This window comes from Sylvia atricapilla, chromosome 5, assembly GCF_009819655.1.
Source record: "Sylvia atricapilla isolate bSylAtr1 chromosome 5, bSylAtr1.pri, whole genome shotgun sequence".
Taxonomy (NCBI): Eukaryota; Metazoa; Chordata; class Aves; order Passeriformes; family Sylviidae; genus Sylvia; species Sylvia atricapilla.
The window spans coordinates 56,443,727-56,469,011 of NC_089144.1; the positions used below are offsets into that span (position 1 = coordinate 56,443,727).

The 25,285-nt window shown below is 40.2% G+C and overlaps 1 protein-coding gene across 1 annotated transcript in view; it reads left to right on the plus strand.

Annotated features, from left to right (window-relative positions):
* ANO2 (anoctamin 2) overlaps positions 1 to 25,285 on the plus strand; it is a 146,167-nt gene that overhangs the window by 6,892 nt on the left and 113,990 nt on the right. The window contains exons 3-4 of the mRNA XM_066319578.1: positions 676 to 1,083; positions 24,410 to 24,508. Of these exons, the coding sequence (XP_066175675.1) occupies positions 676 to 1,083; positions 24,410 to 24,508 (507 nt within the window). The remainder of the gene's footprint in view (positions 1 to 675; positions 1,084 to 24,409; positions 24,509 to 25,285) is intronic.

Sequence of the window (25,285 nt, forward strand, 5' to 3'; positions counted from 1 at the left end):
AGAGAGATGATGAAGCAGGGAGAGGTGATGAAGCAGGGATGGTCTGAGGGGCTGACTGCCTGCAACATGGGTGATTTGAAGTATTTTAGCCATGTATTCCCTTTTTGCAGTGTTACTGGTCAGTCACACAGTCTTTTCATGTGTTAAAATACAAGCTAGCACCACTAGCCATTCATGGGACATACCCTTTCTAATTCCTGGTATTTTCCAAAGTGTTTCTGTCCATTCCTGCCCTTCTGGACCTTGAACCACATTAAAGATATTTCTCCTATTCTGGCTAAGATGTATTTCTTCCCTTCTGGCACCAGTTTTGTTCCCTTCCCTGCCTGCTTTGCTCCACAGCACATGGCCTTATTCTCACTTCTCTGCCCCCTTTCAAAATGTGGGTGTCCTCTCCCCTTGGTCTGTGCATGTGCAGAACAGGGTGACAAAATTTGGGATGTGCCTCCGTACCTGCTCTTCCGTAGGGGTCCCATGTGCTGGGATAAACTAAACTATGTTTAATTTATGGTCAGAGGAGGAGTGAAGTTAAACTGGTCTGCAGAGTTAGTATTTGCGGTTCATACCTGGATCCTTCGTGGCTTCATGCACTCATGTGGAGGTAGACCCTCCCCCTCCCACCTACTTGGACTTCTTGCTTTTTTTGTCTGTGCAACTCCTGTGTTTCTCTTCCAGATTATCAACAACTACGTGGAAGGGACCCAGGGAGCGGTGAAGGACAAGACCTCCCCGAGTGGCCTGCACTTCAGGGACAGCAAGAGGAAGGTGGACTATGTCTTGGCCTACCACTACCGCAGACGCCTGGCCCGGCACGAGCCCGGTGCCGCCTCCCCGGAGCCGAGGCGTGGATCCGCCGCCGTGGCCCTGGTTTCCAACGGAGGCACCGGGAATGGCCGTGCTGAGCCCCAGCAGCAGCAGCAGGATGATGGCCAGCGTGCCCTGCGGGAGTGGCCGGGGCTGCCGGGCCTGGAGGTGCTGGAGCTCAGCCCGCTGGACGCCCTGGAGGAGGAGAGGCGGCTGCAGCGGGAGGAGTACGAACGCAACCTGCTGGAAGCGGGGCTGGAGATCGAGAGGGACCCCGAGGTAAGAGGGGGAGACTTGCACCTCATACATGGCATCGGGTGTCCCGATGGATAATGTGCACCTTGGATGCCCAAAATACGGTGTGAAGCCAAGAAGGCGGCCAGGGTGTGTTTGTGTTGCTTGGTCCTTTCTGCCTGAGAAAGACATGGTGGTGGTTGTTGTTTATGGAGTAGAAATTTCAATCTTACTTCAGGTGAAAACATATTTCTTTATCTAAATGTTCTTATGGCATGCAGCAGACACACTTTTCTTACAAAAAAAATCCCCCAGCAACTTAAATATTGCTATAATGTAATTTTCTGGAACACTGCTAAGACATTTTGTATTTCCCCACAATATTTTCAGCGTGATTCTCAGCTTTCTTCTCAGCCATATGAGAGTTTTGTGTCCTTTCTTCATTCCACCCACAGAATGAGCAGCTCCTGTGCTTTGACAAGAGAAGATCCCAGCCTATGATGCTTTTATTCTCCCACGGGTGTGATGTTGGAATGACGCTGTGCTCACGTCAGCTGGGAGCTGTGGTTATTTCTCTTGGCTGTTGCCAGTCAGTTGAACACAGGTCTTCTAAATCCCACATCGTTGCACTGAGCTCTGTGCTATCCCTTTTGAAAGCCATGGATATTTATATCCAATGAAGGGAAATGCCTCCTGGGTTCTGGTTTTAGGTGCTCTGTTCTTGACACCAAATTTGAGAGATTTAGAGCTCCTTTTTGTACATATTAAGAACTTGTTGTTCGTGTTGCTTCCAGTGCAACCAGTCAACACTTCCAAAATGTGGAGCAAATCACACACTGAATCCAAAAATCTGAGACTGACTGGCTTGGCATAGTGTATGCATGTTAAATCACTGGCAGGGGTAGAAAGAAATAGAAAAGTCTTTTGACTCTTAACAATTTCCTTGCTTAATTTTCTGAGTTGCAGGTGGCTCTGGGTTGTATTTCATTGCACAGCCTGGCTGAGCCATCCTTGCACTGAGCAGAAAAAAAGTGGTCTCAGATCCTGGTTCTTTTATGCTGCACACTGGGGTAATGGTTCAGTACATGACCATCTTACTGCTATGATTTTTATAACCAAATTGCATAAAACCCAGGAGAACAGCTGTTTCTGGAGACCCCTTTAAGTTCTGAATTTCATCAGAATCCAAAAAGTCAAGCAAGAGATTTGGATTTGATTATTTGACTCATTACTTACCCTAAGTCCAGCTGGATACAAATTCTGTTTTGGCCTCCTTCCAAGTGATGACACATGCTCTTAATATACAAAGTGATAAATGATGTCATAAAGTGTTGATCAAAAAGCCCCTTTTTGTCACAGTCTCCACTATGAAGAGAAAAAGGCTTTTTTTTTTTTAATGAGCTGGGAAGTTCACAGGAAATTGTTGATCAATTCTTTTAAGGAAAAAATGAATTGATTTTGAAAATTACAGGAAAAGCTATTCCATCACTTTTCTAACTGTGTATGTAAAGCGTCACTCCTGTCCCCCATCCCCCCTCCTCCCCAACACACAAGCTGTCTGTTCAGAAGGGGAAAGTGTCTTCCCTTCCAGAATCTCCTGAGAGACTGGAAGGGACTAGCAGGACTATGCTTTATCCTTTTTCTTCCCTGCCCATGACCTGTGGCTTTTACTTCCTTTCCTTTTTTTCACTTCACTGATTTTTTCTTCTGTTAGTTAACTCCTGTTGGAACATGCTAAAGCTTCCACCCATTTCCTTGCTGTGAATTCGAGAGAAAATGCTGATTAGGCACATGTGAAAGACACAGCTGTCTTTATATGTAGATTAAAATTGTGTGTTGAGCTGATATGAGAAATACTTCTGGTTTTAGTCCTGGGAAAAAAATATGTCCATAAATTCATTAAACTGAGGGCAGCTTTAAAGCAGCATTTGTATTTCTGTACAGCACAGTGGAATTTCAACTACTACATTTCCAGTGGTTTATGGTGAACTGAATGTTTGTTTGGTGGAGGTTTTTTTGTTTGTTGTTGTTCGTTTCTGTGCTAATATAAGATTAGAAATGGATTTTTAAAATATAATACTATCGAAAGTTGAGATATAGTCTCTAATATATACCCTGGACCATGTTTTAAGGTAAGTCTGATCTGGATGCAAAGGTAAATATTAGAGGCATTCCACTCTTGGACCTTTGGTTTAGAACAGGCCTTGGTCTCTCGGCCTTACATCATCTTCCTATGTTTTTGCAAGAAAATCCACTGATTTAGAATGATGGGATGTCCTGAATCAAAGAATTGTGGAATGGTTTGGGTCTACCAACCTCACAGGACATGGGATTTCTTCTAGAAGCTGCTATTATAGTCTGAAACCTTTTAGAAATCAGGAAGTTCATGTCTAGGAACACAGGATAGAGTTACAGCAATTCAAAAATCTTTATTTCTGCAGCTATTTTTTTTTTTTGAAAAGCAGGAGTTTCCATGATCCTAATACATTTGCTAACATGTGGCATTATTGTATTATTATATGTTTGATGACTAGGGAGAAACACCTTTCTCACTTATTTGTCAATGTATAAAAGAAGAAGACAAGAAAAAAATGAAGATGTGTAATTTGTATGTGGAGGGAGGCATATAGCTGTTTTTGAATTTGTAGAAAATAGGCAAGACTATGGACTGTCTCCATTCACCCAGCAATTATTTGTGAATTAAGGGATTTTTGACTACATTTTCAACTTCCTAATAGCTTTCCATCATTTGTTATTCCTGTCCTCCAGAGAAACTTTCATTTCTCTTAATATAGCCTTCCTGTTTTGTTTTGGGTTTTTTTGTTTGTTTTCCTTATTAAACTGAGGAGATGATATTTTGCCCATCCAAGATGAAGTGTACAATGACAGTGGGCATGAAGTTGCCCAGGAAGGGTAATAAATATCATGCAGTTCTTGTTGTTTTGCCTTTTTTTTTTTTTTTAAATTTTCCTTTCTTACTTTGTTTCTCTTCATTTTGGTTTGGTTTTGTTTGTTTGTTATTTGTTCCTGGGGAAACTGGTAATTGTGTTTCACCTAATCTGAAACCAGTCATTCCCCTAAATTTGAATTTTACTGCTGCTTTAATGACTGCAAATGCAACACACACCATTTTCAATTAGTATTATGTATGGTAAGGCATAATAGGTATGGAATAAGGAGACACTGGAGATGTGCCTTGGCATTCTGACAAAGCTGGATCATTTTCGAGCACATTGGAAGTGAAATGTACTTTGCTAAATAGCAGTTGGGAGAGGAAATATTACTTCAAGGGGAAGATGATGACAATTCTAAAACAAAGTGTAAATTATCCTCCAAGAAGCTCATCTAACCTCAATTTTTGAGCTAGTATTGTTTCAAAAATGTCTCACTAAACTCTCATGATTACATTACACTTGAAGGGAAGGAAGTCCTTAAGGTCCTCAATGCTGATACTAATATTACTGATGATGGAGGTTGTGATTGAATTTTTGTACATGATATTCCAAGGCGTAATTTTGAATTTTTGTGGAGAAAAACCCACGTAAACTTAAAAACCCAACCAGCCAAACAAAATTCCCAACACCTCCCCAGTCTGAGACAAGTAAAACCTTAGTGCTGCAGTAGATTTTACTTGTGGGGTTAAAATGCACTGTTTTGTTGCACTAAGGTGCTCTCTGTCAGTGGGAAGTGTCTTGTCTCCTGTCAGCTGTTAAGGACAAAGCCAGATGATGTAGCCAAAATGATGTCACGTATATTGCTTAATTCACCAGTAATTAAAAACCTGAATAAAGAAAAAAAAAATAATGAGTTTTTCCAAAATCTGTTAATGGGCTCTGTGAATATTCCCAGGAAAATATCTCATGCCTTTGGTGCATGCGAGACACCTTGCAGGCACTCAGTGTGGACATTGTAATTGCCTCAAAATTTTCTTTCCTCCAAAGTGCAGAGGAAAGCTTGATAGTAGCTAACATTAATTTTAAAAGGATATGGAGATTTAATATGAGTCCTAGACCTTTATCCCTCTTAATGAATGCCTCCTGAAGCAACTGAGAATACAAACAGAGTAATGGAGCATTGGAAAAAGACTGGAGTCTTTTGTGCTCCAGATCTTTGGACTTTGTATTTCAGTCTCTCAGCACTCAGAACGAGGCAACACTTCTTTGGGGAGCCAATTATATAAATATTTGATGCATATTTTTCAGCGACTCTGGTTACAAAAGCATTAATTAGCTAAAACATGTTCTGCTCCTGTATGTTACTTATATGGGGCTGAAATGTAATACACAGCTCTTATAAAATTAAAGTTGAACAGGCAAGGCAAGGTTTTCAGTGGTAGTGAGGTGAACGTGATGAAAATATTGGCAGGTTGATTAACTATTTAGGAGGAAATTATGTCTCCATTTTAGACAGCATTTTGAAGTAGCCCCATAGGATTTAGGTGTGATTAAATCAGCATTAAAATAATGATCCATAATAAAAGGTGGCTGAGTAGAATGGCTGAGCTGTCGAAACTCAAAATCCATGAGTCCTGGTGGTTTTTTTTTTTTTTTTTTTTTTTATGACTGTGTTGTGACTTGAATAGATGAATGGGCAGACAGATTCCCTCTGTGTATTTTAATTACCATCCAGACTCTTGGTGCTCAGCTATGAGGTACATTAGTGAAAATGGCTTCCAAGAGATGCAGAGAAAATTGAAAAGATATACAAAAATCATCTGTGTTTTGTCAATAACATTTATGAAGCTCTTGGGTAAGCAGTGGTAAATGTCATCAATTGTCTGCAGAGTGGGAAATGGAGTCATACGTATCTTGAATTTTAGATCAAGGTGGAATAGGGCTGTATATGCTGCTGATATTTACAGTGGGATTTGGGCCAGAGCCATCCTAATTTTACATATATTTTTTTTACATGATGCTGTTCCTAGCAGACTTGCCTGTAGAAATGGCCAATAACCTCCCAAATTTGTGTTTTCATTTTCCTGTGCTGAGTTCTGTCACCTGCTGGGAGAACTACTCCAATTCCTACAAACTGCCTGGCAAATGAGAAGCCCACAGGAAATGGTTGGTACATCTCTGCTGGAGCATGGCAGAGGGAGAATTGGACACTTGCAGGATAGAGCATGCACAGTAACAAAATCAGCTGCTTGGCCTGTTCACAGATGATTCCCTGAAAACATATTTTAATTATCAGTGCTCTCATTTGCAGCAGAAGTTTTAATGCGTAAATTAAATCCCTGGAGAGGGTTTGAAGGGTGACACATGAAGCCCTGAGGGATGTGATGCTGCCTCAGTGCCTGCAGAGGAGGCTTGGAGGCTAAATAGTGATAATTTCTCCAAGGCATTTAGGCCACTGCAGCTTCATGAAAATAAAATAGTAAAATATGAGACAATTTGAGGAATTTAGCCCTGGGATTTTTTGCTTTTCTGAGCTATTAAATGACAGTGGTCACGCTGCTGTTATTGAGGTGAGGTGCTGGGTGAGGACTACCCCAACTGCAATGCCTTATGCACCTTGACCTATTCTTTGTCACAGCGAAAACCCCCTGAATTTCAGGTTTCTTTTGTAGGGAAAATGGGTCTTTCTTTGCTTTCCTGTCCCCAGGCCACTGCTTTCTAGCATAAACAGCCCTGCAGGTATCTCTGGTGCCAAAGGAGTGCTCTCTACTGATTTTCTGCTGGTTGGGTAATTGTTCTGTGATTTCATATTTTTTTAGAGGCGTTGCTGCTTAGTCATGAATTCACACCTCACAAAAAATCCTTTGCCTAAATCAGAGCCACTGAGGATTCTGCTTTGGAGCAGATGCAACACTGTAGATACGTGTTCCCTGTTTTCAATATGTTGCTTTTATTCATATATATGTTAGTAAATATTCATATACTAATTTATGTACTGGTTTATGTTGTAGATATAAAGGATCTAAGACAGCGCCTCTCTCTCTCTCTCTTCTTTTCTCCCTTTTTTTTTCCCCTTCTGCCTGCAATAAGACAAATTAGAAGTAATTCCATAAGGTGTCATTCTGCCTTCTCAGATTCAGGAATGGATTCCATCAGGAAAAAGGCTGGTGGGTATCTGACAGTGGAAATTAGTCCTTGCAGGAAAGGATTGTCTTATGGAAAAAACCCCACAACTGTTTGTGTGTTTGGGGAGCGAAGGGGTGGAATTTGCTCTCTTTTGGCAGATCCAGGGAAAGGTAATGTAAATAATGACTCAGGGTTGTGGGATTCTTGTATGTTTTCAGCGCTTCTTTCTTTACTGATTACTCTAATGGCTGTGTGTGTCATTCTGCCCAAATCTGCGTTACTATCATATCATTTGGATCATGATATTTTGCTCAGACAGGCAAGCAATATTCTTCCAGGAAGTGAGACACTGGAGAAAAGGAATGATCACACGTAGGGAAGAAATGTCCCAAGACACTTTACATCGTGTACACTTTCAGATGTTATATTGTACTTGAGAGGGAGGCATTTTGCAGTGAAAACTGGATTCAAGATTTTGAACATGAACAGTGGAGGGGTCTGATCAAGAAAAAACAAAGTAATTTCCCCTTAGTTATCAGAACACCTTCTTCAGCTCCAGCTGTTTCTTAAATCCTTTGCAGACCTAAGTTCTAGATAGGGGTAAAGTTCCAACAACTCAGTGGTGGTTCCTGTGGATGAGCACAGATTTAGTGGGGGGAAGATGTCACAGAGGGAAGGATTCATTAACTGTCCCACACACCTACATCCTGAAAGAAAGGAAACTGTGATGTGCAAGCCACAAGTTGTAATCAGATTGTATTCAAAATGTCTTTCCTGGTTATTGCAAGGTCTATTAATCTATACGACAAGGCAATTCAGTCAAAACTGTATCACAGAGTTGCTTCTGTCATTCCAGTAGTTCCAGGTCAGCCATTATTTTGTCCTGAAGAGAACAACAAGGAAAAAAATAATTTAGGGTGGCATTGGGCTGCATGGTTCTCATTAGCATTAATGAGAGTTTGGTGGCTAAATCCCCATGCACAGCATGGAAAATTTACCCTTCTGGATGGGTTCTCTCCTTGGTACACAGTGCTGATAAAATTGTGCCCTCTTGAACTTCTCTTGTGTACAGGTATGTGCTCACAGTAACGAGCCAAAGGAAAAAAAAAAATCATGTTAGATCTTGGTTTATGTAATATTGTGCTCATTCTGTAATATTCTATAATTTCTGTGCAGTTATTCCAGGTCAGCATTAATGTAACAGTGATTTCATCTCTGAAACCAAATGGCTGGACAAAATTATTTCTTTTGAACAGGTGCATGGGTTTTTATTGGTTGTCTTTTTTCGGGGGGCTTCTTGTTATTTTTGTGGGGTTTTTTGTATATGTTGATAATGGATATGTTTGCTTAAACTCTGCCATCTAGAAATTAACTAATCAGTTCTCCCCTTGCTTCTCCCTTCATTTCCTGGATTCTGTAATAATTTCAAAGCATTGTAGAATCACTAAAAGGATTGAAACCCATACACTGTACTTTTAAGGAAATCCTGGAGGTGGAGTTCAGTAGATGATCTTGCAGTTTTATAAGATGTCTCCTGGTAAAATAAATTTTAATATAACAAAATATATTTGGGACAGAACGAGCTACTTGTAGCTAGAGTGGGAAAATGACTGAACAGCTATGTGGACTAATACTTCTTTTTTATGGGGGAACAGCAACTTTTCAGGGGGAACAAAAAGACACCAATAGAAGCATTTTTCTGGAAATGTAGAGTTGGCCATTGCTTTTCATAGGTAGGAGCCAACACAGTACTCTGGAAAAATACCAACATCCTTCACTTCCAGGGGAGCCCAGTTGCACTTCCCTTAGTCATGTCCCAACTGGGACATGGGGACTTTCTCTCCAGTCTTTGTCTACATGTTCATTAAGCTCAGTTGTGGTTTACCTGGAGTAATTTAGTAATACAAAGAAAAATTAACATTTCAGAGATATAAAATATATATATTCAAGGTCTTGCAAATACTTAAGCAGAACTCCATGCTGACACCTCCAAAGTGCTTGTTCAAACTCCTGTAATTTTTCCTTAATCTCTTCAAAATGGGGAAGATATCACTGCCCATCCTATACTTAGGATTTTTCCTCAAGTCACTCAAAGTCCTAAGTCTGCTTGTATTGAAACTGGTTAGAGTGTGAAGGGTGACAGGGTGACATGAGTTTCCTAATGCTTTAAAAGTTTCATCTCCATGCATGTCCTGGAAGTCACAGGGTTTTCAAATTTTAATTTTTCTGGATTTAAGTGTCATTGTTTCTATCCCTTGCTTGCCTCATTCCCATGATCCTCACTCATTTGTAAGTTTACCTGTCTTGGAAGCCTCTGGTGTTCTTGCTCTTTTTCCAACTCTCATATTCCATATTTCATTTTGCACGCTTTGATCGTTCTTTGCTTGCCTCTGAAGATGTGCAAATGTTCAGCTGCCACTGAGCCCTGTTACGTCATCAAAACAAAGTAATGTCCTAAAGATTATGTCCCTAAGGAAGGTCACTGGAAGGCTCTTCCACCCTTTCAAGGTGCACGCTCTGGTTAGCGACACCTAGGAAATTTCATACCATGTTTTTGTTAAACTGAGGGTACTTTCAAGCTTTTGCAGGACAGTCAACCTGCTGTGGTGCCCCACAGCCCTGGCAAGCCTCCCTGCTTGTCACAGGTCCCTGTGAGTTCACTGGATAATGTTCACTCTCTGCCTGCAGTGGCTCTGCTCAGCTTTCACAGGTCAATGAGTGGTACCTGCTTCACCTCACCAGTGCTTGACCTGCTCACCTGCTTCTGGCCTCTGTATATTCCTCTCTGTCCCTTCACACCAGTCTCCTGCTCACCTGGCCACCACAGGGTGCTCCATTTCTGTCCACAATGCTCTTCCTTCCATATCCTGCATCATGTTCGGATTAGTAAGGGGAAATTATTTGTTTTTTCCTTGGAAAGATCCCTCCACTGTTCATGTTTAAAATCTTGGAAATCCTGCCACTCCTCAGGGTCACTGTATCTTTCTTTGGTTGGTGTGAAGTCAGCCCTTCACACTTCCCACCAGCTGATGGCCCACTGACTGCCATCATTCACAGGCCTGTGTGAAGTCACAACATCCAAGACATCTTGATGACCCCTGTGGGTCCCTTTCAACTCAGAATATTTCATGAACTGTGATCCTGTCCATTGAGAAAACTCACAGCTGGGACAGCTGGACAGGCAGACTTCGTACTTCTCCCAACTGCTTCTCTCTCAGCAACTTCTATGCAAAATTTTCTTCTTCTCTTATTCGGTCCTGTTTCAAAGCTGTCCTTGAGAAACTGCTCACCTAAAGCTGGCCAAGTTCAGCTTCAGTGAGGCACCAAAGTGTGCTCATTAAAGGACTTGCTTTACTTTTTACCTGATGTGTTGCAGGAGGCACCACAGTGCACCACAGTGACGACCTAAGACACAGCTTGCACCACAAGGGACCCCAGGTTGTTTTCCACCTGTGAGCCACAGTTTGCAAGTGACTCTCCTGGAAAGTATTTGTTGGTTTAGGGATGTTTTGTCCCATCTGGTCACCAACTGGCAAGTCTCTTCACAGAAAAGCCAGCACAAAGAATGCAAAATTTACCAAGATCCAGCTGTAAATAGTTGTTAATTTCCATATCTTCATAATGCTCAGACTCTCTGGCAGGACAAACGCCATGTATCAGGTGACTTGCTAGATGATGTTATTAAACATTTCAGTTTCAAATATAAAAGTAGGTGTATTTAAAAGTAGGTGTGGTTTTATAATATAATGATTGGTAACCCAATACCATAGTCATGTACTATGTGCCTAGCAATTCTCACTTCCTTTATTTCATAAAAAGATGCACATGTAATTACAATGTAAAACCAATTTTGTTAATGTTGTAGAGTTTTAAGTACCACGAAAGACTAATAGGTAGCCCTTAAACGTATTCCTGCACTTGTACGTGTCAGTGGTAATTATCAAAGAAAATAATTGGCATATAATTACAGAACACTCTAGTGTAATTAAAACCATGATAAAAAGCCAAGGAATCATACATCAAAAATTGTAAGCTGGATCCAGGAATTAAGGCAGTGGGCATCCTTCTGCTACCTGGACCCTTGAAAAGAGATGGGAAAGTGGAAGAAATGAAAGAGACCAAATCAGAATCCCAGAATGGGTCAGGCTGAAAGGGATCAAAGAGGGTCAGTGGTTCCCACCTCTCTGCTCCAGCAGGGCCATCCCAGAGCACAGGGCACAGGATTGTGTCCAGCTGGTTCTGGAACATCCCCAGTGAGGAGACTCCACAGCCTCTCTGGACAATCTGTTCAGGGCTCGGTCACTGCCCAGGACAGAAGTTCTGCCCCATGTCCAGGTGGAACCTCCTGGGCTCAGTCCCTGCCCGTTCCTCTGGTGCCATTGCTGGGCCCCCGGAGCAGAGCCTGGGCCCTGCTCGGAGCCCTCCCTGCTCACAGGGACACCCAGGGCTGAGGACCCCTCTCAGCTGGGGCTCCTCTCGAGGCTGGACAGCCCCAGCTCCCTCAGCCTTTCCCTGTCAGAGATGCTCCGGGCCCTAAATCATCTCTGCAGCCTGCGCTGGCCCCGCTCCAGGAGCTCCCTGTCCCTCCTGTGCTGAGGAGCCCAGGGCTGGACACAGCTCTCCAGATGTGCCTCCCAGGGCTGGGCAGAGGGGCGGGATGTCCTCTCTGAGCTGCTGGCATTTCCTTAGTACAGATCTAAGAGCTCTGTGAAGTACTCACGGGACAAGGTAAACTCCTAATGCCTGATACTCCATTCCAGGTACCTGTATTTAGATGCGTTTTTGTCTAATCAGTATAAAGGGGTAGGTGCCTTTGAAGAGCAAAGTTCATCCTGATTCTCAGATGCCTGTTCAGAGGAATGACAGAAGCTTGAGGAGCTGCCATTACCTCCTGCGGTTCCTGAAGTGAAATCTGGCAGGACTCATACCTGTGTCATTCTCCATGTCAATGCCAAAACTGCTGGGAAATTACTTTTAGAAGGAGTAACTCTTGTTAAATTTAAAATGTTGTTAAACACATGAGAGAAGAGACAGGAATCAGACTTAACTAGCCAAGAACTGTCATGGGACTGAAAGTATTTTTTGACATAGGACCTCTTGTTCCTGTGTTCCCTGGCATCCTATCTGGGCTCCTTTCAGTTCTGGTTTCCAGCTCTGTTTTCCTCTCCTTTACTGTTGAATAGAAAACAGCAGGAAAAGTGGAGGTGAAAACCAAGTGAATGCTATGTTATTTCACTGTAAAATGGGTTTTCAAATCCTACAATCCCATAACAGTTTGGGTTGGAAGAGGCCTTAAAGGCCACCTCATTCCACCCCCCTGCCATGGGCAGGGACACTTTCAACTATCCCAGCTTGCCCCAAGCACCATCCAACCTGGCCTGGAACACTTCCAGGGATGATGCAGCCACAGCTGCTCTGGGCAACAAATGTGTAGAAGCATTTGTGTGAAGGGGAATGAGAATGAAAAATGGGAAGTTTTCCCTTGGCAGCATGTCTGTATTCCTCTATACATCTATTTCCCACAACTGCAAATCGGCTTTCCACAGCCTCTGTTCTTAAAATGTTTTTCTTTTACCTGCACACACCTGATGTAAATCTTCAGCTTTTCTTCCTCCCAAGAAATTTGCCTTTTTTTCTGCCACTTGCCTGTAACACTGACAGCTGTATTTGTTATAGACCACTTTTTATAAAGTATAGAACTTTCGTTACTAATCATATATAAATACAAGTTATGTAGAATTTTGTAGTTATTAAATTTTACTTAACAATGTCTTTTGTTCAGTTGGTGGCAAGAGGTGCATTACTGCCATGAATTTGCTATTAATTTTCTCCAGAAGTCTGGGTTGGACAAATGCATCATGATTAGACATTGATACAGTGATACATATTAATTTCAGGCAGGCAAAATGTGCTGGAGTGGAAATGGAAATATGAAAAGCCCAAATGGTGTTTATTTCTTTGGCAGGGGCAGGAGGAGATTTGAACACCAGAGCACTTTCCCTGGAAGGGCGATGTTCAAGCAGGGATTTCTAATTTGGTTATAAATAACTGTGTGCATATATCTATATCTATATATGTATATCTATACTTACATGTGGACACAAGGAGTTTTAATGCATTTTTTAGACTTTCAAAGTTATGCAAACTTGTATGTGTTTGTGCTTCTAGTCCAAAAGGAGCATTGAAAATAGCTGCATTTCTTTTTGTAAACCATCTTTATAAATATTTGGAAAGACCTAACACATGTTGCAAATATTTAGTTAACAATCTTTGTTAAAGCAAAATTTGAGAAAGCTCTAAAATTGTAATATCTTATCAGTATTACCAGTGTATACGTGTGAATGTCCCAGTTGAAGGCTGTTTTAGCCAAAACATCTGTTTAGTTATCTGCAATTGATGTGTGAATTTCTTGGCCAAAGCCCCACTCAGTATTTTTAAGAGTGAATGCTAAATTTAAAGTTATATTTTTAATGTTTTCCCATCATGTGCACAAGTTATATAACCAGATCTGGATCTGTGTGGTTACAGCTATTTATACTACTGTTGGGGTGTACCACAGATGAGGATCCAGCTCAGTTATTCAGTGATCCAATTATTCAGCTCTGAAAAAGAAGAAAGAAAATGGATTCTGTATTACCAAGATTATAATTTGCGCATAAGAAAATAGAACAGAGTAGCCAAGATAAATCCAAATAGGAATATAGGGTGATATGTGCTGTCCTATCAAACTTGTGCAAATGAGACTTTGATCTGACCAAAGAACTTTATGGTTAGGATGTCACAATGCCTTTAATTTATCCTTGACCACAAGTGCAATATTTGTGTAATAGAAGTGCCAGGATAGATATGCAATAATGAAAGGCAAAGGCACAATGTTTTGTATTGTTTCTTTAGCAAGCTGATATATGCATCTAACTTTTCATGCCTTGGTCTCCTCATCTCTTTTCATTTGTCAGTTGCTGCTTAAATCTGCTATTTTTTTTCCTTGTTTGTTTTTCTTGGTCCCAGTTTCGCAGATTAAATCTCTCATCTCTGAATACTTTCCTTACTGCATGCCAGGAACCAAAATCATTTTGTGATCAGCATTAAACTAATACTGATAGAGTTGGTCATGCCCCCTGCAAAGGGACCCAAGTTTTGCTTGAGACATCTTTGTTTACTGAAGACTGACAAAGCAAGTGGAAGGAAAATAAAAAGGCAAAACAACCCAACCACTTTTTCCTTTTGACCTCAGTCCTGATATATCCTTTGTTATAAATGTAATGATGTCACTTGAAATGTGATCACACTGAACAATTCATATATGCAACAGTTCTCAAGTGATGCCAGGTCAGAGGACAGTGAATTTTGTGGCAGTTTGTTATGAGAATGTGTCCTGAGGTTCTTTCTCAAGCAAAGAGTCTCTTAAGGCCTCAGGAGAACACCCTTCTGAGGCACTCAAAGCTTGGCATAGGAGTTTTTACTCCAGAAATCACTTCCCATATGTTCTGTTCGTGAATTCTCTCAAAGTACCCTCTTAGTATGTGAGGTTAAGTGTGACTCCATCAGGGCTATAAAAATGATGGCTACATTCTGCAGGCCTTGATAACAGTAGTATAAAGACATATATACTGGTTTCTGAAAGCTTTGACTTGGCAGTCATGAGCCACCATCAGGATGTATGGAAGGAACCAAACTGGAGAGTAAATATTGTGGGCCAGCAAGGAAGGGCTTTGGGGTGACCTCACTGTGGCCTTGCAGTGCCTGAAGGGAGCCCACAGGAAAGATGGAGAGAGACTCTGGACAAGGGCCTGGAGTGACAGGACAAGGGGCAATGGCTTCACACTGACAGAGAGCAGGTTTAGATTGGATATTATAAAAAAACTTCTTCCCTGTGAGGGTGGGGAGGTCCTGGTACAGGTTTCCCAGAGCAGCTGTGGCTGCCCCATCCCTGGCAGTGTTCCAGGCCAGGCTGGATGGGGCTCTGAGCAAGCTGGGACAGTGGAAAGTGTTCCTGCCCATGGCAGGGGTTGGAACAAGATGATCTTTAAGGTCTCCTTCAACCCAGGACATTCTATGGTTCCATGATTTAGATATTCTGTTGCTGAGCATATCTTCCTCTTATTAAGTTGCTGCCTAGCGGAGTGTGTTTGTGGCTTTATTGTTTGGTCTCCTTTTTGTGAGCTTCCAATATTTAGCAGAAAATTATTATGGTAGAAATAGAGGAAAAATATGACAGAACCATGCCAAAACAAAAGCTCAAAAATGTTCACTGCCATTTATTGTATATATATTTTTAAAGGCATGAGTGCAAGCAGCATTACTGTGTGATTTTGAGTGAGCTAATGTAAACCAAGCAAAAAGATTTATGGAAATGACAAAATGCAGAGTACTTCTAATGAGACATAAAATGGATTTTAAGATGTGGAAGATGAAGGTACTTACTGCTATCAGTGTATAGCACCACATTTATTACAAAAACCTGGTAGTGATTTCCTGTAAATTTCAATTTGTGTGATGCCACCAGGATTGGAATAACAAATCTTACTTTTTTTTCCTTTGCTAATTCATTTCCCTCATGGCATAAAACACTTTGGCAGTGTATCAGGTTAATATTAATATTCTGCATTCTATCTCCTAATTATCTTTTTAATAATTGAAAGTTAATGGCCTACTTGACCCTTACATCTCTGCAAGTGATTTGTTCAGCTTTCCACATAAATCGTCATATTTCAATGCCAAGCTAAAAGTAAAATCACACTAAAATATTTTTTGTTGGATGCTGTTGTGAAATGTATTGGAGAACCTAGAACTTTCTAATGTGTCAAGCTATAGCAAACATTGGTATTTTGGTGTTTGCTGGCTGTTTATTCTTAGAACCACAACAGAAAATGAAATTCGTATTTCAGTTATAATGATTTGACAACAGATTTTTTAATAATCCTCCTTTAATTTTAGTGTTACAAAGGAGCAAACTGGTACTTATATATTCTGACTGGCTGGTGTTTCCTTTTTCCATCGGCAGTGATTGAATTTATGGTGATGAAGAAGAGAGTGATTCCCTTTGGACCATATTTTTGGGAAACTGAGTGTATTGAGGCCTGGTTTTCAAAAGCGTTGATAATTCAGCATGTTCTGCAGAGATCACTAGAACGTGCTGGCTAATTAACATTCCTGAAAATCCAATATTGTCTATTTACTGGCTGATTGCAGTGATTCCCATGCTCCTGTGGGAAGATACTGTTCTGAGCCCTGGTACCACATTAGCTGAGGGTGCTGGGTCCCCTAGAGCTCCAGAAATATTCTAATACTGCAATTTCCATCTAGGACTGAGGTATTTCTTGGACACTGAGTCCCAGCCCATTTGCCAAGCTCCTTGTGCTTGTCTCAGCTGCAGCATTTCAAGCAACTATTTATCTCTGCTTGATGAATTGCTCAGATTTCAAGGCTGCTGCTGCTGCTCTTGATGCCTTCTAATCATCTGCAGAGCCTGAAAACACCCAGTAGAGCTTCTCAGCTCCACATTTCATCTGGAGCAGGCTTGTGCCTTGCTGGTGGGGAACTGCTTTTCCATAATTGGCAATTCTGCCATAAAATGGTCCTGTGGTGTGAGAGATTCCTTCAGTGTACTGCAACAGTTGCAGTGGTTAAATGATTAGGAAACAGAAGGATTGGTGCAAACTTCTGTGATGCTTTTACTCTGATACTCTTCTGGTGACAGCTGTGTTCAATTCAGGTGCTTTTTCCCCCATGTGATGTTGTTTGCCCACCTAGGAACTGTCTAGGAATCTCTATCCCAAAGTCTGGAATAGTTTCTTCTTAAAATGTTATTCAATTTTTGTACCCACAAGGCAGAAGTACTTCTCTGCTGCATTGATGTCTATGTCCTTTTGTTGATTTTTAATTTGACTTTGTCTGAGGCCCTTGCACTGAAAGAGACTCCAGGCAATCCATCCACACCCCATCTCCTTATCACGCAGGATTTTATAGACTTCCACAATAACTTCCTCAAGTCTCCAGAACAAAGGGTCTCAGTCTCCTCAGTAATTCCTATGTAGATGCCATAACAAGGCTTTTGTGGGTCCTCTGAACCCATTTTTGGTCTAACTTACCTCCTTGGAGGTGAGGAGGCAGAAATTGCACATTGAGTTCAAGATGTGGATGTTTGAATATTTTTTCCTCAGTCTTTGTACCTTTCCTAATAAAATGTAAACTTTGATTTACTTCTTGGCTCTTTGGAAATACTGAGCTGCTCTTTTTCAAAGGATTTTTTGTTGGTGAAATCAGAGCCCAGTGTCTTATATGTGAATCTGGATTTAACCCACTGATATATTGGTTTACATTTCTTTACATTGAGAGCTGTTTGCCATTGTTTAAGCTCTTACAAATCTTTTCTACAATTTTTCACAGTCTGTCCTTATGCTTTCTACCCCGAAAAACTTCATCTGCTTTATCTTTCTCCAGGCCACTCAAGCTCATGTTGGATACTACTAACACTGAAAAATCCCCTTCTTGACTTTTTGGTTTTTTTCCAGCAGGTTCTCCTCCTACCCAGTTTCTTGTTGTTTAACTGATTATTTCTCCACCCCTGGACCTCTTGCCTTATCCAAAATGAGTCATGTGATGCTACTGTGGGACTGCCCCTGCCTGTCCCCCATCTCTTGCTGTTTGCAGTGAGGCTGTAGTTGTCCAGGGAGGTTTTGGATTCCCTGCCAGCAAACAGCCCAGATACTTTGATTATCTTCATCTTAATCCCCTCCCAATCAAGCCCCTACAAACACAGCCAACCTTCCTTTTACTGCTACTGATCTTTGGAGAGAGAGACCTTGAAGGGCCACACCATCCTGGCAAAGCTTGTAGCCTCTGATTAGGAGAACACTCTTATTAAACTAAATACAATTGTACCATCTGTTAACACTTTCAAATGATAGAATGCTCCTTAAAGTACTTTTGCTAAGAATGAATTCAACTTTAAAATCTTTCAACACAAAATTGAATCACCCCTTCAATTTGATAATTTGCTAACTTCCCAGATTAACTATGGAGTGATGGAGAAATATTTGAATGTACCCTTCCTCTGTTTTTTTAGTCCTAAGTATTTTAAATTTTTTTCTTTTTTCTTGAATTCCTTTTTTCCCTTGAAATTGAGTTTGCTCGAGTGAGGGTTCAGTCTCTGTTTCATTAATCCCCCCACTGGTAACATGCCTGTTATCTGGTCTAAAGATTGACTTCCATGATCTTGCTGCTTCATCTGGAAAATTGTTTAGGCCATAAATCTCTGTGCAGATTAGTGAGTCTCATTCCCTCAAGAGGAATTACATTTTGCCCTTTTTAATGTTAACTCTTTGGCCTCAAGATGTTTGTTGATTTTATTATTGATAATAAAGGTTGATATGATGTATTCTACAGAATATTGGCTTATTTTTCAGCTAATTTGGCACTGAATCTAGCCAGGCCAGCTGATTACGTGATTTTCTGCTGATACTGCCAAAATACAGGAGGTGGTAGAGTAGACACAGCCTTCCCTTCGTCTTTGAGGCAGCTTAATTTGGGTGGGGAGACACTCGATTTTACATTTTATAATTATTATTTATGGTATTCAATGTCAGAAGATGTGTTGAAATTATGCCAGGTTTTATAGCAACAAATTTATGTCATTGACACGGGAAAAATTTGCTGATAAAATTATTCTCAATAATTAGGGATGATTTTGCTTCATGTTTGAAAGTCATGCTTTTCATGCTGCAGTGGAGAGAGATAAACTTTTGGCAAATACTGATGACAGTGCAGTAATATTTTTCATCCAAAATGCGTATTTAGAAGGAATTAAAATAAATGACAATCCTGGCATATTTCTTACTCACCTGCATGTAGATCCTGCATTGAACACTGCAATAATGCACAGGTCTGTGCCTTGGATTTTTTTTATTTTTTAATTTGGCAGATTTATCAATCTATTCTACATTTGTGGTTGTGTTTCTAGCAGCTCATTTTCATTTTGTTCCTTGCCATTAAAAATTTCCATCTTCAGGGGAAGCACACCTGTGTTTTTAGGCTTCCTGTATCATCTTCCATTCAGAGACACATCCTGTCTGTACATGAGTGGGAAGATTTTGGTTGGAGAGGCTGGAATGCCATGAAGAAACATTGCAAAAGATGAGCAAAGCCAACTGTTTCATTCCACAGTGCTTTACCTAAGAAATTGAGATTATGAAGGGTTTTTTTAGGTGTTTTGGCCAGATCTTTCATGACCAGGTGTTCTGTTCTATGCTTATACACATTAATATATTCTTTAACTGTTTATGTTCACACATGAGAGTAAGAGAACAAAATAAACAAGACCATCACTATTGGTAGAAATTAAGTAAAAGAAAAGCAAACTCAAAATGTGTAAATTATTTTAGCTTTGCTTAAGGCCTTGAGAATGTCTGTGTTTCCATGTGGTGAGGTAAATCTATATCCTGGAGAAATAACAAAAAATAAAAATTATTTTGAAGGAAAATAGGAAAATTATAAGTTGCATAATATATATCCACACTGTCTTCTTAGTTTATTGCCTTATTAGAGCTGTTCCAAATTTGAGCACTTCCCAATCTGAGACAGATTTATCTTCACAAAAGCCTTTTGATAGAAGGAAGTTCTGTTGTCCACATAGAGTAAGAGGCAGTATTAAATTACCAGCCTACAATTATGGGATACAGCCTCTGCTATAAGATAACCTGAGCAGGGAGTTGCTCTGGACTGACATGCCCATGTCAGGACATTCTGGGTGTTGTTGTCTCACCTGGACCAGTGCCTTGCACTTCCTTTTTCTAGTGGAACTGGCTCACACTATCATTGGTGATGGACCGATTTTGTGTCTCGGACACAAAACTTTAGGAGCAGAAGTACACCGTTTCACAGATAGACATTCAATCTCTTTGGCAGAAAACAGTCATTTTGCAGTCTCTGCCTGAATCTGGTGGTGCTGTGTCATGCAATCTGTGCTGGGGGCCAATAGCTCAGCATTTGGCTCTGCTCTTGTAAAATGAAGGTGACCACAGTTCTGTGATAATAACAAGAAATTGCTTTTTATTTGCACTATCACATCACTTTGGTATTTGCCTCAATTTCCAGGGCTGGTATCAGGAGAACAGACATTAATTTTGAACAATTGCATTTGCAGACGTGATGGATCCATTTGGTGATGGAATTAATGGGAAGATGATTACTTTTACTGAGCTAATAGGACCTGTCTTTTCCTCACTATAAACTGTTTCACTGTCACTTTCCCAATGTGGCTACATTACCAAAAGTTGTCTCGTCGTATTAACTGAAGCCATTAAAATATTGCTCTGAGTATTTTTCTATATAATAATCACTGAGGGATAACATATTTAAAGTTCAGTTATTTGGGTTTTTTTCTAAGAAGTTTACATGCTTCGGGTTTTATGATTTATACTTTTTCCATTTCCTATCCATATTTAAAAAAAAAATCATTAGAAATATTGGCAGATCTCTGGACTCCCTTAGACGTTAGTTCATAACTTCTTTTCAGCTTCTTTTTACCTTTTGGTGTTACTTTTTCCTCCTGTTAAGATACACAACAGAAATTTTTTCTTTGGACAAGTATTTAAAAATAAGTATTTCTTTAATATATAAGTCATTTATAAATTGAATTCATTAAATATGGAGTGATTAGTGATTTCATGATGAGGAAATGATAAGAAATACTTACTAAGTTGTAGCATTCAGCAATGAATTCTGTATTTGCAAAGTTCCGAGGAACAGTGTGATCACCATAAAAAAACCCCAAAACATCAAAAAACCACCAACAACAAAAGCAACCTGATGCCTTTAGTACCATATTAGGATTTAAGTCATATTAGAAGTGTCTAAATAAATTTAGTTTTGCTTAATTATTCTTGTCTAGCCATGTTTCAGAATGTTCAGCTTTCGGTAAGAAGAATAATCACTTTATATATATATCTATGAGAACTTCTGTAGTTATCATAATTTTTTTTTTCTGCTGTGGCCTTGATGGTTATAAGTTTGCAATAAATCTTAGACTTGCAGCAGATGCAGGTCCTAATGTATTTTACTGTTCAGGCAGGAAAGATAGAAAAAGTCTCCTTTGGAGAAATCAGAATTTTATTCAGCTTATACATTTCCAGTCCAAGACAGAAAAAATGCAATATAGCTGCTGTTAAAGCCCTGCTTTAGACTGCTAAGAATCATAATAAACTGAAAGAAATACCCAATATATTTTTCTTCACGTGCTGACTGAAAAGCAAAGCAGACCTTCCAGATTTTCTTCCATTTGACTTTAATGCTGAGCTTTCCTATTGAAATGGGAAAACCGAATTCAGCTTCAGAAAACAGAGAAGCAGCCAGGATATATTTATATCTTGAATAATTCTGAATGAATTTATTGAAAAACTTCCACTCTTGAAACTTATTGGAAGAACTCTGTAATATGGAATACAGATTTGACAGGGGGAAAAAAAGGATCAGGAGAGCAACAAATCTGTTTGTCATCTGACTAGGAATACTTCGTAATTTCAATAATATAATCAGGGAGTGCAGCGATGGAGACATGGAACAATGCAGGGCCAAGGATAAAGTCCTGTGGGACATCAGCTGCAAGTGAAGAAGGACTCGGTTAAGGATGGCTGGATTAAATAACAAGTGAATGGTCTAACAAAAACTGTTTGCCAGCACCACGTGTTGGCTTTAGTGACACATCCAGAGCACAATGAATCAGCAGGAGTGATTCTGAGCATTCAAAACAGAAGACTGACAGCATTTCATTAGATCAAAGGGATGAGCATGGGCACAATTATTGTTTCAGGTGATTAATCAGAGGACACTAGTTAGGGGGTGTCTCCAGTAAACAGTTATAAATCCACTTTGGCAAGGAGAAAAGCAAGTTCTAACTTTTGGAGATGCTTGCAATACAAGAAGCCTTCTGGGAATAAGTTAAATGAACAGATCCTTGCCAGATATCATAAGGAAAAAAGGGCATTTAAAGACACCTGGAACTGCTGCAGGTGAAGCCTGGAAAAGTGGGGAGAGGAGTCTTACCAGAGGAGTAGTCCTATAAGTTTTTATTTTGGTGAGTCCATAGAAAATGAGCTAGATGGCTCATCTCTTGAGCTATGATATTAAAGTGATGGTTTCAAATTTATTTTAAAATTCTTTGATTAATGTGAATGTCAGGAAGATGTGGGAGATGTGGTTCTAGTAATCCCAAGGTGAACATCCAACAGCCCTTTGCTCTGCATCTTTTTGTTTTCCATGCAGGAGGAGCCACCTAGTTCTGTTTTCCTTGCTTTATTTACTTTGCATTAGTGTTTATTAAAATGATCTCAATTTCCATTTCCCACTATGGGGTGATTTTTGAGCCTTTTAAAGATTTTTAATGGTCTGATTCCTCATTATCTGATATCACTTCATGAACAGCACAACTTTCCAACTTATTTTTTGTTCAAATATACAAGGGTCATATACTTCATCTGGTCATTTCAGTCAAATTATTTGCCTAATTTTATTTGCAATCTGTGTAGTCATATGAGCCCGAGCTGGAAGCAACCAATTAGATCACACTGTCCCTCCTCTTGCCAACATGGAATATAATCCTCCAGACAGGGACACGTGCTTGATTTTAGCCAAAAGCTCAGAAGAAACTCCTGATCTTCACCCACTGAAATTTAACCTCTCATCTGTTATTAATCTATTTTCAGCAAATGATTACCAGAACATCTGCTCATGCCCAGTAAATTTTTCCTTCCTTCTCTTAAAGCTGACTTCCCCAGTGGACTGATGGTAGAAAGATTCTGCAGCTCACTCTGCTCTTTAGAATACCATTGGTCCACTGAAAAAATGTCAGCTGAAGGTGAGGGAGTGATTTTTGTCATTCATGTCGCACCTATAGGGGGAATAAGAGTAAAGTTATTGCAATAATAGTAGGATTTCCATCTAAATTTTTTTTTCTTAATCAGGAAGTATAAGGATGCATTCAGTAAATGTGTGTTTGGGGTTTACATAAAGATAGAAGCAGCCACAGAACGATCATTAAACTTAGCATTAATCAAGCCTTTGAATCACAGGATCATTGAGGTTGGAAAAGATCTTCCAAGATCTTCGAGTCCAACCTTCGACCAATCACCACTTTGTCATCCAGCCCAGAGCACTGAGTGCCACATCCAGGCATTCCTTGGACACCTCCAGGAATGGGGATTGACCATTTCCCTGGGCAGCCCCTTCCAATGCCTGACCACGCTTTCAGTGAAGAAACTCCTCCTGAAAGTTTGCTTGTGTCCACTTCCATGTCCTTCCCTAAAGGATATGGTCTGCCAGGTTGTGTTCAGGAGGATGATGGCAGAGGAGTTTTCAGGAAAGCTTTGACATCTGAGAAGGCAGGAATTGTTTGGATTTTTGTCAAGGAAATTCCCTCAAAAAGGAGGTGCAGTATGGGAGGTAGTGTGAGAGCTGCTCATTGCCTTGATTTCTCTGGTATTCTCTTTCTAATCTCCCTCACGATTTTTGTTCCCTACATTTCCACAATAGGCATTTATCCCTGTAATTCACTGATACAATTGATTTGTGTAGTACTTTGAGGAAAATGCTGTCTAAGCCTTCCTTCATTTAATTTTCATGTTTTTCTCAGGGGTGCTGCTTTCTGCTCTCAGGGTGCCTTTCTGTAGCTCAGATGTGCTACCAGGACATCTTTTGTGCAGTTTGCAAAAAACTGTCTGTGCCAAAGCTCTTTTGGGCATTTTATGCTCCTGACCAGCATAACCAATCATTTACATAAATATGAAGCTCATATCTCTATTCAGAAGTTAAATTTTTATGTCTTCTTTAGGTTTGCAGATATTTAGGGCAACAAAGGTTGGGCCTGATTCCCTGTAAGGAGCCACTAATGTGATTAAGTGTCTGGAGAATAGTTGGGCAAAATTGAAAATGAGAACTGAAGTGAAGCCCACTCAGAGAAGGAGATTTTTTTTTTTTTTATCTTGTTGGTTCAGATGGACACAAAAGCCCACTAAAGAAATCAGATTCCTTCTAAAATATCAATATGCTAAAAAAGCTGTATCTTGGGGGTTTCTCATTCACATAATTCCTAAATCTGGACCTGTAGCTTTCTGTCATCCTGGTGCACACACAGCTGCACTGAAGGCAGTAGATTAATGGTTTTTAGAGCATAAAGGATTCAGCTTCTAAGGAAAATGTCACTTTGCAGCCTCAGCTGTAGCAGAAGGTGGATATTCCTTGTGATTGTTGCCCACTGTTGAATGATTTAGTTGGAGCTGACAACTTGAGATCTTAGCACTACATTGTGTTCAAGTGTATTTAAATACATTGTTTTCCCTTTTTTTTTAATGTTTCAGAACAAGAGCCAAGGACTGAGTTTTGTCCGTATACATGCGCCTTGGCAAGTCCTCAGTCGAGAAGCAGAACTCCTTAAAATAAAAATGCCCACTAAAAAGGTAAATATCTCCCATTTTCCATCAACAAGTTTTGTGATTGAAGGAGCAGGGAACAGAATCATTGTTAAATATATAGAAGCCCATGGAGTTACTTTGTTTGAAAAATCAGAGAAAATGAACTGCCAGGCCTATTTTTCACATTTTCAAGTCTTTTGAGACGATTTACTGTTCAGAGTTATATTAAAGATGGGATTTCCAAAGGGATTTTTAAAGGCCATAGAGGCAGCTGGCTGATGGACTGCATTGAGGAGAGTGATGACAGAGGTGAGTGTTAAGGAGGGCTTTGAAAGCTGAAAAGGCAGGAGTTGTCTGGATTTTTCTCAAGAGAATTCCCTCAAAGGTGAGGGGTAGCATGGAAGATAGTATTAAGATAGAAGATAGTATTGTCTTAAGACTTCTCCAAAGAGAGAGAGGCTCTCCCCAGAGAATCTGTTTTGATGGTATCTGTGACTTAGTGAATTCAGACCTGCCTGTTGTCACTAAAACTTCAGCCTCACTCTCTATTTTCTGTCTGTTTTTAGCAGAGTTGCTGGCAAACCTTGTAAATTCTGAGTAGCAAATCCCCCAATCTGTCTTCCTGAAATTATTTAGTCCATTGGTTAACAACTCCACTGCAGTGGGGGGAACTGTCTTATGCTTTCAGTTAGTTATACTCATCACCTGCACTAAAACCCACTTATTTCTTTGTCATTAGAAATAAAGAAAAAATTGATTTTGTTTTCTCCCACTGCATTATTTGATCTTTATTTGTTTGTTTGAGTTTTTCCTCTTGTTTTC